A 14,008-nucleotide genomic window follows, 5' to 3' on the forward strand; every position below is an offset into this window, starting at 1 on the left:
CGCGGCAGGAGCACTGTGCCCACCTCCGGCAGCTTTTCCAGCGGCTCAGCGAACACGGGTTGGCCATAAACCTCGCCAAGTGCCGCTTTGGCGTGGCCACAATCGACTTTCTCGGCCACCGTGTGTCCTCGCAAGGAGCGGTTCCCCTGCCGGACAAAGTAGACGCCATCCGCCGGTTTCCCCGTCCGTCCTCGGTGCGTGGCCTGCAGGAGTTCGTCGGCATGGTGGCATTTTATCACCGGTTCCTGCCATCCGCGGCCCACATCATGCGGCCGCTATACGAGCTGCTGGCGGGCAAGCGTAAGACCGTCGTGTGGACCGACGAGGCCGTAACAGCCTTTGACGGCGCGAAGGAGGCCCTGGCTCGGGCTGTGCTGCTTGTTCACCCACGGGAGGATGCCCCGACAGCCCTTACGGTGGACGCCTCAGAGTTGGCCGTTGGTGGCGTACTGGAGCAACTCACGGACGGGGGTTGGCGCCCCCTGGCCTTCTTCAGCCGGCACCTCGACAACGCCCAGAAGAAGTACAGCGCTTTCGACCGCGAGCTCCTTGCCCTGTACCTGGCCGTTCGTCACTTCCGCTATTTTCTGGAGGGCCGCCCGTTCACCGCTTACACGGACCACAAGCCGCTCACTTTCGCCCTGGCAAAGGTCTCCGACCCATGGTCCGCCCGACAGCAGCGCCAGTTGGCCTACATTTCAGAATTTACCACCTCCATCCGCTTTATCGAGGGGAAGGAAAACCGGGTGGCCGACGCATTGTCTCGCCCCGCCATCAATGCCGTGTTAGAAGTGGCACCCGGCATTGATTATTCTGCCCTGGCGGAGGCCCAACTAACGGACGGGGAGATGCCCGCCTACCGGACTGCCATCTCTGGCCTCCGCCTTGAGGATGTTCCCCTCGGCCCCGGAGCGACGACGATACTTTGCGATGTGTCGGCAGGTCAGCCGCGCCCCATCGTCCCGGCCGCGTGGCGCAGGAGGGTTTTCGACGTGGTCCACGGGCTGGCTCACCCATCCATCCGGACAACGATCTCGTTGGTAGCTGCGCGGTTCATGTGGCATGGTCTGCGCAAGCAGGTTGGCCAATGGGCCCGCACCTGCATTCCGTGCCAGACGTCAAAAATTCAACGCCACGTCCGGGCGCCACTCCAAGGGATCGGTCTACCCTGCCGCCGTTTCGACCACCTGCACGTGGACATTGTGGGCCCGCTCCCGCCGTCCCGGGGCATCACCCACCTCTTCACGGTGGTGGACCGCTTCACGCGGTGGCCGGAGGCCATACCACTGGCTGATACGTCGACAGCCACATGCGCTCGTGCGTTGGCCGCGCACTGGATTGCTCGCTTTGGTGTGCCGGTGGTCATCTCATCGGACCGGGGGCCACAGTTCACCTCCGAGCTGTGGTCGGCCATGGCCCACCTGTTGGGCGTGCGGCTGCACCACACCACGGCCTATCACCCGCAGGCAAACGGCTTGGTGGAGAGGTTCCACCGGCAGCTGAAGGCAGCGCTGAAGGCGCGACTCGCCGGCCCCGACTGGATGGACGAGCTACCATGGGTTTTGCTGGGCATCCGGACTGCCCCCAAGGAAGACCTGGCTTCATCCTCAGCGGAGCTCGTCTACGGGTCTCCGCTCACGGTGCCCGGGGAGTTCGTGCCCTCGTTGCCGGGGCGAGAGGAACCACCCTCATCCACCCTACATCGCCTCCGAGAGCGAGTTGGAAAGCTCGCACCCGTGCCGACGTCCCGCCATGGGACATTCCGCCCTTACGTGCCATCGGCCCTCCAGGACTGCGCCTTTGTGTTCCTGCGCCGTGACGCCCACCAGGCGCCACTCCAGAGGCCGTATGAAGGCCCGTACCGGGTGCTGGAGCACGGGCAGACCACCTTTGTTTTGGACATGGGGGGCCGGCCGGAGGCCGTGTCAATTGACCGCCTGAAGCCGGCCCACTTAGACATCGACCAACCGGTGCGGGTGGCCCAGCCTCGCCCACGAGGTCGCCCCCCTTTGCGGGTCCCACCGCCTGTCTCTCCAACTGTGCCTCCGCCGGCCCCTCTGTCGACCGATTACCGTACGCGGTCCGGTCGGGTTGTGCGACCACCAGTGCGTTTCGTGCCTCCGGATCTGGGGGGGGGTACTGTGGCGGCTCCCAAGGGTCGGGCCATACTACTACCGACCCCTCGGCACGGGAATGGACCAGTCCCGGGAGGCGGTCCTGGACTCAGGTATATAAGGGCAAGGTTTGGGCGCCAAGCCATTCCGGCAGACTAGACCCGTCTGAGACCCACGAACCAATAAATATACCTTCCCAAAATACCTGGCTCCTTGCCTTTATCAACACGCTACAATGGCATCTTTAAATGAGATGGTGGTTAATCTGATCCTGGCCTGGGTTATCCTTCCTTGTACTTCATATATTTTCATATATTTCTTGTATTCCCCACTGCCTGAAACTCCCAAAAAATCATCAGTCTTGAACATGATTTGAGAACCCTGAAAAAAATCCAAAGGTTCACAACCCTTTGAAAAAAGAAATGCCTCCTTATCTAAAGATGTCCTAAGAAAATGCCCATCGTTCTAGATTCTTCCCAGCTTGACTGGTGCTGAAAGGATGTTTCCATTATAAAATCCCCTCCAGATCTAGTATATATTTCATAAAGATCACCTTGCATTTTTCAAAATTTCAGCAAGTGTAGAGTGCTTGATCTTTTCATAAACTAACTCAAGCTTCTCAAGTTTGCGGATGACACAACCCTGATTGAACTGATCTAGGATGGGGACGAATCGGCCCTCAGACAGGAAGTGACCCAGCTGGCGTCCTGGTGCCATCGCAACAACCTGGAGCTCAATGCTCTTAAGACAGTGGAACTGATTATAGACTTTAGGAGAGTTCCCACTCCACTCCCCCCACTCACCATCAGCAACACCACAGTCACATCTGCGGAGTCATTTATGTTCCTTGGAACTATCATCTCCAAGGATCTTAAATGGGGGGCCACCATCGACTCCACAGTTTAAAAGGCCCAACAGAGGATGTACTTCCTGCGGCAGCTGAGGAAACACAATCTGCCGCAGGCAATGATGGTCCAATTCTATACTGCCACCGTTGAGTCTGTCCTCGCCTTCTCCATCATGGTCTGGTTTGGCTCAGCCACCAAGCACGACATCCAGAGGCTGCAACGAATCATTTGATCAGCTGAGAAGGTTGTTGGCTGCAACATACCCGCCATTGACGAACTGTACACTGTAAGGGCCAGGAAGCGAGCGGGCAAGATCATCTCTGATCCCTTTCCCCCTGGCCACAAACTCTTTGAAGCACGTCCCTCTGGAAGGTGCCTCTGGACTGTCAAAGCAGCCGCAGCCAAACATAAAAACAGCTTTTTTCCACGAGTAGTAGCTGTACTCAATAACCAAAAGTCTGTAGTCTCTTTTTGCTCTGGTCTATTTCACTCACAGATTTAAACCGTAATGATGTATTCTTATTGTTCACATGTTTATGCTTATTCTTAATTGTTTACTGTATGTTCGTGTTGTTACTTGCAGGCGGAGCAACAAGGCACATTTCTCTTTGTGTACATACTTGGCCAATAAACTTATTCATTCATTCAACTCCTCAGACCTAGAATAAATCTTGTCTGCAATACCTCCGAGCTGAGAATATCAAAATTGACCAAGACTGCACACAGTACTTGCATAAGTTGTGGGCAGGTGTAGCAAAATTTTCTGACTCAATTTTTCTTGCAATAAAGATCACCATTGCACTTGCTTTCATAACTGTTTGCCGCACCTGCAATGTGACTATGTTCCTTGTAAAAAAAACTAAAAGTTCCCTGAATATTAGCATTCAGCAGAGTCAATATTTAAATATTTTTATTAAATGTATCTCATTTTTCGACAATAATATACTACTTTTTTGTTTTCCCATGTTTCTGAACCTTTTCCTTGATCTTCTTTCCAAAATGCGTTGTCCATGCTTGTATAGCAAGGCAGACTTGAACAATCAATTTTAGCTTTTGGGATATTTCAAGTTGAAACAAACACTCTTAAATTGTGAAACCCATGTAAATTGTTATAGAGTTGTACAGCACATAAACGGGCCCACATCCATGCCAACCATTTTAATCTAAATTAATCCCATAAACCTTCAGTTAAACGAGTACTTTGGTTCTGTCTTCACCTAGGAAGACCCAAACAATCTTCCAGAAATACTAAGGGACAGAGGATCTAGTGGGAGGGAGGAACTGAAGGGAATCCACATTAGTCAGAAAAAAGGTGTTAGGTAAACTGTTGGGACTGAAGGCAGATAAATCCCCAGGGCCGGATGGTCAGCATCCCTGAGTACTCAAGGAGGTGGCCCTAGAAACCGTGGCTGCATTGGTGATCGACTATGGATCAGTTCCTGTGGACCGGAGGGTAGCCAATTTAACCCCATTTTTTAAGAAAGGAGGGAGAGAGGAAACAGGGAATTATAGACCAGTTAGCCTTACATCGGTAATGGGGAAGATGCTTCAGTCGATTGTTAAAGATGTTATTGCAGTGCATTTGGAAAGCGGTCAAAGTCAGTATGGATTTATGAAGGGGAAATCATGCTTGACTAATCTTCTGGAATTTTTTGAGGATGTATCAGGTAGAATGGATAAGGGAGAGCCAGTGGATAGGGTGTATCTGGACTTTCAAAAAGCCTTTGACAAGGTTCCACACAAGAGATTAATGTGCAAAATTAGAGCACATGGTATTGGGGGTAGGGTATTGACAAGGATAGAGAACTAGTTGGCAGACAGGAAGCAATGAGTAGGAATTAATGGGTCCTTTTCAGAATGGTAGGCAGTGACTAGTGGGTTCCGCAAAGTTCGGTGTTGGGATCCCAGTTATTTACAATATATATTAACGATTTAGACGAGGGAATTATATGTGACATCTCCAGGTTTGCAGATGACACGAAGCTGGGTGGCAGTGTGACATGTGAGGAGGATGCTATGAGGCTGCAGGGTGACTTAGATAGGTTGGGTGAGTGGGCAGATGCATGGCAGATGCAGTATAATGTGGTTAAATGTTAGGTTGTCCACTTTGGTTGCAAGAACAGGAAGGCAGATTATTATTTGAATGATGTCAGATTAGAAAAAGAGGAGGTGCAACAAAACCTGGGTGTGCTTATACATTAGTCACTGAAAATAAGCATGCAGGTACAGCAGGAATTGAAGAAAGCTAATGACATGTTGGCCTGCGAGAGGATTTGAGTTTCAGAGCATGAAGATCCTACTGCAGTTGTACAGGGCTCTGATGAGACCACATCTGGAGTATTGCGTGTAATTTTGGTCTCATAATTTGAGGAAGGACATTATTGCTATTGAAGAAGTGCAGCTGCCAACATCCCAGGATAGCAGGACTGACATATGATGAAAGAATAGGTTGACTGGGCTTGTAAGGGATGGAATTTAGAAGGATGAGAGGGGATCTTATAGAAATATATAAAATTCTTAAAGGATTGGACAGGATAGATGCAGGAAAAAATGTTTCCGATGTTGGGGAGCCCAGAACCAGGGGTCACATTTTAAAAATAAGGGGCAGGCCATTTAGGACGGAAATGAGGAAAACATCTTCATGCAGAGTTGTGAATTTGTGGAATTCTCTGCCACGGAAGGCAGTGGAGGCCAATTCACTGGATGTTTTCAAGAGAGAGTTAGATTTAGCTCTTTGGGCTAAAGGAATCAAGGGATATGGGGGAAAAACTGGAACGGGGTACTGATTTTAGATGATCAGCCATGATCATATTGAATGGCAGTGCTGGCTTGAAGGGCCAAATGGCCTACTCCTGCACCTACTTTTCTATATTTCAATGTTTCATTAGGTCCATATCCTTCTGTGACTTACCTATTCAAATAACCATTTATATACCTATCTAAAGTGATGATTGTCTCTGATTCCACTCTGGCAGTGCATTCCAGATATCAACACTCAATGTGTATTTCCCATTAAATCCTTTTTGAAACTCATTCCTCGCACCTTAAACCATTTAATCTTCGAAACAAACCCTTTGACTCTAACTTATCTCCTCTGTTTATGCCTCTGATAATTTTAAGTAGGTCAAAAACAAGAATGATGCATGGGACAGGTATCAGCAGCTGGGTTCAACTGCATCCCTGGGGGAATTTTGGGAACTAAGGAGTAAACTGAAAAAGGATATCAGAAGGGCAAAAAGGGCCCAGGAGATAGCTCTGCTGGGTAGTATTAAGGACAATCCCGAAAGATTTTATAAATACATAAGGGGGAGTAGGGTAACTAGAGAGAGAGTGGGACCTCTCAGGAATCAATGCGGTCACATCTGTGTGGAGCCACAGGAGATGGGCAAGGTCCTCAATGAGTATTTCTCTTCTGTATTTACCAAGGAACAAGATAGTAGGACGGAGGAACTTGAAGCAGTCAATGGAAGTGTCTAGAGAGCAGTCAGGGTTACCATCGAAGAAGTACTGAAGGTACTATCGTGTATGAAGGTAGACAAATCTCTAGGGCCTGATCAGATATATCCGAGGACATTGCAGCAAACAAGAGAGGAAATTGCGGGAGCCCTCGTTGAAATTTTCTAGTTGTCCTTAAATACAGGAGAGGTGCCGGAAGACTGGAGGGTGGGAAATGTTGTGCCTCTTTTCAAGAAGGGCTGCAGGGAAAATGCTGGGAACTATAAGCCGGTGAGCTTAACATCTGTAGTTGGAAAGTTACCAGAGAGTATTCTGAGGGATAGATTAAACAGGCATTTGGATGGGCAAGGTCTGATTAGGGATCGGCAGCATGGTTTTGTACGTGGGAGGTCATGTCTCACAAATCTGATTGAGTTTTTTGAAGACCTGACCAAAAAGGTCGATGAGGGCAAAGCTGTAGATGTTGTGTACATGGATTTCAATAAGGCATTCGACAAGGTTCAACATGGTAGGCTGCTCTGGAAGGTTAGATCGCATGGGATCCAAGGAGAGATAGCTGAATGGATAGCAAATTGGCTCCATGAAGGAAGCAGAGGGTAATGGTGGAAGGTTGCTTCTCAGACTGGATGCCTGTGACAAGTGGTGTGCCTCAGGGTTCGGTGCTGGGACCCTTACTATAGACAATAGACAATAGGTGCAGGAGGAGGTCATTCGGCCCTTCGAACCAGCACCGCCATTCAATGGGATCATGGTTGATCATTCTCAATCAGTACCCCGTTCCTGCCTTCTCCCCATACCCCCTGACTCCGCTATCCTTAAGAGCTCTATCCAGCTCTCTTGAATACATTCAGAGAATTGGCCTCCACTGCCTTCTGAGGCAGAGAATTCCACAGAACTGTTTGCCATCTACATCAATTATTTGGATGAGTACATACAGGGCAAGATTAGTAAGTTGCTGATGATACAAAAGTGAGTGGTTTTGCAGATAGTGAAGATGGTTGTGAAAGAAGTGTGAGTTGCATTTTGAGACGTCCAACTAGGGCAGGACCTGCACAGTAAATGGTAGGCCTCTGGGGAGTGTTGTAAAGCAGAGTGATCTAGGAGTGCTGGTGTATGGTTCCTTGAAGGTTGAGTTGCAGGTAGATAAGGTGGTCAAAAAGGCTTTTGGCACATTGGCCTTCATCAGTCGTATCGAGTATAGAAGTTAGGAGGCCATGTTGCAGTTGTATAAGAACCTGGTGAGACCGCATGTAGAATATTGTGTTCATTTCTGGACACCATGTTATAGGAAAGATATTGTGAAGCTTGAAAGGGTTCAGAAAAGATTTATGAGAATGTTGCGGGGACTAGAGGATGGGAGCTCTAGGGAGAGGTTGAGTAGGCTGGGTCTCTATTCCTTGGAGCGCAGGAAGATGAGGTGTGATCTTATAGAGGTGTACAAAATCATGAGAGGAATAGATCGGGTAGATGCCTATTATTGCAGTCTCTTGCCCAGAGTAGAGGAATCGAGGATCCGAGGACATAGGTTCAAGATGAAGGGGAAAAGATTTAGTAGGAATCCGAGGGGTTACTTTTTCACACAGAGGGTGGTGGGTGTATGGAACAAGCTGCCAGAGGAGGTAGTTGAGGCCGGGACTATCCCATCATTTAAGAAGCAGTTGGACAGGTACATGGATAGGTTGGGTTTGGAGGGATATGGACCAGGCGCAGGCAGGGGGGACGAGTGTAGCTGGGACATGTTGGCCGGTGTGGGCGTTGGACCAAAGGGCCTGTTTCCACACTGTATTACTCTATGACTAAGTACTTTTATCAGGTTACCTCTCAGCCTTCAATGCTCTCGCAAAAACAAAATCTTTTTTGTTCCAATCTTTTCTTGTAGCGAAACTTTCGATCTGGCCAATATCCTGATGAACCTCTTTTGCACCCTCCCAAAGCCTCCATCCAAATCCGTCCTGCCAAGCCTCCATCCACTTCCTTCATAATCTTTCATCAATCTCAGATTTGGGGGAACAAAAGTCAGATTCTCCTTATTTCTCTCATTAAAATAGAATTGTTTTTTAATTTTTCTTCTTGATTGGGACTGGAATGGGCAATTATATTTTGCGTCCATATTATTGCGAACTGACTGTTATAAACCCAAATATAAAGTTGTGCTTTTTCATATTTGCCTCCTAGCCCTGATGTCTGCCTGCAAAATGAATATGGATGTAACTGTATTTCTGCTCCCTTTCATTCAGGTGTTCCAGCAAATGTAGCTGATCTCAGGAATCTGGAGGTTCTAAATGTTTTCAACAATCAGATCGAAGACCTTCCGACACAAATCAGCAGCCTGCAGAAACTGAAACATCTTAACCTTGGGTAAGTGATCCTATTGGTAATTGTGTTGCAATGGAAGATGAAGAAACTGGAAACGGTTGAGATGAAATAACCATTTACAAACTAAACTTTTCATCTATATACTAAAACTCTTATTTGTTTGTTTGTTCCTGAACTACAGCCAAAATGGTACATGATAGCGCACCAATTTTAGGCCCACCTTACTCACCGCCATCCCTTCGGTGCTAATGGAAGAAGTTTCATTGAAATTGGTTATATTTTTAAAGTTATTCACATTTTAAAGAAATCTACCTCCTAGGGAGGTAGGGAGGGGGGAGGGAGGTTAAGGGGGGTTGAGGGGAAAGGGAGGGGGTAGGGGGTGGAGGGAGGGGGAGGGAGGGGGGAGGGAGGAGGGAAAGGGGGAGCAGGGAGGGGGAGGAAGGGGAGGGAGGAGGGAAAGGGGGAGCAGGGAGGGGGAGGGGGGGAGGAGAGGGGAGTGGGGGAGGAGAGGGTGCTGTACCAAGGTAGGAGAGTTTTGGGCCCAACGGGTCCACGGTCTAGTAATATACTAAAAACAACCTAATTGTAATATTTGAATGAGATATTCCAGACTGGCCATTTTATTCATTCCAATTCAGTATTCATTTTCTCAGCAAATTACCACATTCGTATTTAACCTTGTATAACTTTATGTTGTTGACTTCTGTCCATTGTGAGATGGGGTTGAGTGCACCTAAGCTCATTTTACTTAAAACTCATATACTGCTGTTAGATCAGAGTATTCATTCTATCTGTCTGAACTGGATTTAAAGTAAGATCTTGGAAGAAGTTTGGTTTCTATTGCATTATGAGCTCCATCCTCCTTTCACTTCTGTCAGTAAGCCTCTGTTCTATATATTTTGATCTCTTTCCATCTGAAATGGTGTACATTAACCACGAGATTTGATATTCATTGAAGGTTAGGGCTGGAATGTTGTGTTGATCGTATAAATTATTTTGAGCATGATCTACAGAATGCAATTATTTTGGTATTGTAGAATCAATTTTTGTTTTCAAATGTAACACAGCCAGTAGATCTTCATCCTCATTCCTCAAGGACCACAAGAGAATAGACTAATTGGGTAGAAATTAAAATGAGGTCAATTTCCTATAAGCTGACAAATGTGTGCAGCTAAGGTTCCGGAAGCAAAGCAGATCCCAAGCAAGTTCAACAAAACTGTCCTCCAGGCAGGAAACTAGGCCATAAGAGACTAACTGCCATCAGCCAGATTATACTATTGGTTTTAAAAAAGGACTTCTGATTCAATCTGTTCTGTTTCACATAATTAACAGAGATATTGTAAATTGTGAAGTTTTGTTTGTAGAGTATAATAAAAAAATTAAAATCAGATATCATAGCAAGCTTGTTAAAAGTCTATTAATTGTTTTTTTTTAAATTTCTGCTAATTGAACCAATATGTAGTAAAATACAAAGTGCTGGAGTAACTCAGTGGGTCAGGCAGTACCTGTGGAGGATGTGCAGAGGTGACGTTTCGGGTTAGGACCTTTCTTCAGATTGATTGCATTAGGGCAGAGAAAGCTCGTATAAGAGGTGGGGTACAGGACAAAGGCTGGCAAATGACAGATAGGTACACGTGACGGGGAGGTTTTCATTGGAAAATGAGTGAAAACAGGTTACAGTTGAATGGGAGACAAAAGCCTTGTGAGATCATGAGAGAAGCAGAGTGCAAGAGGAGTGAAATGTAAAGCTAGAGGGAGGGATATCCAAATCTAATTGTTAATGAAGGAAGGTTAGTTGAGGATCTTGTAGTTAAGGAACCTTTGTGAAAGAGTGATCATAGCATGATAGGCTTTTCTTTTCAGTAATCTGCAAGTGATTTAATTGAGTTACAATCATTTCTACTGAACCAGGATATTAAATCTGAATAAAACTAATTTCAGGCACAAATTGGATGTGGTAGATCCGGAAGTTACCCTGAAAGGTACGACAATAAATAAGCAATGTCTGATATTTTAAGAATTAATACCTACACTGAATGTATATACCTTAAAGAAAAAAAGGAAGAAAAGTGGTTCAGCCAATAAAGAGAAGCTAAAAATAGTATTGATTCAAAGGAAAAGACTGGTAATGTTGCCAAAAAAAGCACAAATCTGTGGATTGGGTAATTTTAGAATTCTACAAAGGAGGATCAGTGCATTGGAAGAAGCAAGTGGAATGCGAGCATTCATTAGCATGAAGCACAAAATCAAACTGTCAGAGCTTCTGTCGAATGTAAAAAGGAAAAGATTAGCAAAGGTTAATAATGTGAGTCCCTTGTAGACACAGATAGCAAAAAAATTAAGGAATAGGGAAACGGCAGGAACATTCAACATACTTGTTTTCATGGAAGATACACCTAACCTCCTGGGACGATACACTAAATGTCCTGGATATATAAGAACATGAAAAATAGAAACAGGGTTTGGCCATTCAGCCCATAGTCTTAGTTCTGCTCCTTAAAATCAGAAAATCTAACATAGTCTGCTGTGAATACACACATATGTCTGCTGTGAATACACACATATGTCTGCTGTGAATACACACATAGTCTGCTGTGAATACACACAGTGAATTCAAACTAAAACAAAATAGCACTGGTAAAAAGAAAGTAATATATTGGAGGGAATTAAATTTTCAGCAGCCAATTACTGTTTTGAAGAAGGTAGAAATAGATGGTCGTTCGCCACCTTCCAAAATGTCATTAGCTCCAGAACAATTCCCATTGACTGGAAGATAATACATTTAATGCCACAATCAAGGAAGAGGAAAAAAATAAGCTAGATGGCCGTTCTAGGAAAAATGCTGGAATTAATTAATAAGGAAGTGGTATCAGGACAAAGAACATAGAATTTGCACAAGGGAAATTGTTGTGGATATCTTGCTCCAATTATAATACTGGCCTGATGAAACCATATCTGGAATATTGTACACCGCTTTAATCTTCTTGTCTAAGAAAGTGTATAGTTCTGGTTGAGGGAGTATGGCAAAGGTTCACTCGGGAATTCCTGGGCTTGTGCTTTTGTCATGTGAGGAAGGATTAGACTGACTGCAACTACACTTTCAAATTTAGAAGAATCATGGGGTTTTGCAGGGATGATTTTTCTCCTGACTAGGACCAGAGGTTAATTTCAAAAATAAAGGGTTGGCTGTTCAAGTCGGAAACAAAATAAATTTCTTCACCCTGAGGGCAGGGAATATTGAAATTCTCTACCCAAGGGAACTAAGGAGAGACGATGGCTCAGAATAAGATCAATAGATTATTAAACATTAAGGGAATTCAGGATCATGGGATTAGTGTGGCAAAGTGGTACCACAATGAATGATCAGCTATAATCAGAGCTGGCTGACTGGAGCACTTGTGCTTCTATTCCTTATGTTCTTATTTGCAAATTGATTGGAAGGAGCACCTTAAAACTAATTGGTGATCCCGATCCTTTGGAAGAAATTATGCCAGGTTACATTTGTTTCATGTCTTTGTTTCATTTTTAAAAAAAAATAAGGTTGTCAAGACAACAGAATACACTCTTTGAACCGTGAATGGAACATTCAGATTATTTCACCATTACACTCTAGGCAGAATCTGACCAATCTAAGTGTAAGCTGATGCCAAAATTTGCTTGTCCGTCACTTTAAGCTGATTCAAGATTGACTTTTGTCCGTCTGAGCATAGCAAACATAACTGATTGTGACACAAAAATCAAATTTTAGGCACTCTATGGTTTTATGGGTTCCTTGTTGACACATCTGTTCCACTTGAAAGCACTGACAGTAAAGGTGAATGTTTTTTTATTTTGTATCAATAATGAATTTATTTTTATTAAAAATGAAGATTAGAGTTAATTTGGGTTGTTTTGATCCATTTGAGATTTTAAAATTAGATGACATGCAGGTGAAGACACCAGTGATTTTGCAACCAAATCTCAGCAACATATTATCAGACATGCGTCATTTAATTGGCAGGTATAGTGAGCTATTATCAGCTGAATTGTGTGGTGACAAGCAGGATACAAACACACATTTACATGCTAGTTCACTGTCAATTACGCTGATCCAGGCAACATAATTATGCAATTATGCATCTTAATTTCAGTATAAGATCGAACTATAATCAAACAAGCACATTTATGGGCTAATTTCCTAATTTTTGAACAAAGTGTAAACTCTATCCCTGTTGTCATTTTTTGGGGGCTCTTATTAAACAAGCAATCAAAGTAGAGTTAGGGCTTTGGGAGTTGTTTAATTGTAATTTCAGAAATCTTTTAATAAGGTGATTTTCAGTTCATGGAGTTGACAGAAACCTGGTTAGAAAATGGACTGAAAGCCTGAAGACAAGAGTTTGATTTTTATAGAATCATGGAGCTGTACAGCACAGAAATGCACTGCCTGCAAAAGATATAAAATTATGCGAGGCATAGATAAGGTGACTGGCCACAGTCTTTCCCCATGGTAGGAGAGTCTAAAACTAGAGGGCACAGATTTAAAATGAGAGGGAAATATTTAAAAGGGACTTGAAGGAGCAACTTTTTTCACACAGAGGGTGGTGTATGAGGGTGGTGCCAGAGGAAATATGGAGGTGGGTACAGTTATGAAATGAGAAAAACATTAAGACAGGTACATGGATAGGAAAGGTTTAGAGAGGTCAATGGGACTCGCTCCGTTGGACAACTGAGTCGGCATGGGTGAGTTGGGCAGCAGGGCCTGTTTCTGTGCTGTATAGCCAAATGACACAGAAATGGGACCTTCAGTTTACTAGATCCATTCTGCCCTTTTGTGTCCTAATCCCATTTGGGCGTGTTCTGAATATATCCCTCTATGTCGTACCTATTCAAGTGTCTGCTTAAATGTCTCCTAAATCTGGGATTTGACACAAAAATGGGACCTTCAGTTTACTAGATCCATTCTGCCCTTTTTTGTCCTAATCCCATTTGGGCGTGTTCTGAATATATCCCTCTATGTCGTACCTATTCAAGTGTCTGCTTAAATGTCTCCTAAATCTGGTTATTGTTTCTGTACCTACCACCGCCTCTGGCAGTACATTCCACTATGTTAAAAAAAACCTTCAAATCCCCAGTAAAACTCCTTGCACCTTAAACCAGGTGCTATTTTTGTAGATAAAAAGACACCAGTAAATAGTGACATTTAACTTTTTAGAGGTGTTAATTTGCCTTACATGCTTTCCTGTTTTTGATACCATACCAAGGGAACTAAATTTTGACCATCTACTCTGTCTATGT

At 45.0% G+C, this 14,008-nt stretch overlaps 1 protein-coding gene across 3 annotated transcripts in view; it reads left to right on the forward strand.

Annotated features, from left to right (window-relative positions):
- Window positions 1-14,008, forward strand: part of rsu1 (Ras suppressor protein 1) — a 167,241-nt gene that overhangs the window by 65,359 nt on the left and 87,874 nt on the right. For all 3 annotated transcript variants that reach the window (XM_078416664.1, XM_078416679.1, XM_078416671.1), the window contains exon 4: window positions 8,656-8,776. In XM_078416664.1, the coding sequence (XP_078272790.1) occupies window positions 8,656-8,776 (121 nt within the window). The remainder of the gene's footprint in view (window positions 1-8,655; window positions 8,777-14,008) is intronic.

The sequence above is a fragment of the Rhinoraja longicauda genome, chromosome 2 (genome assembly GCF_053455715.1).
Source record: "Rhinoraja longicauda isolate Sanriku21f chromosome 2, sRhiLon1.1, whole genome shotgun sequence".
In the NCBI taxonomy this organism is placed as follows: domain Eukaryota; kingdom Metazoa; phylum Chordata; class Chondrichthyes; order Rajiformes; family Arhynchobatidae; genus Rhinoraja; species Rhinoraja longicauda.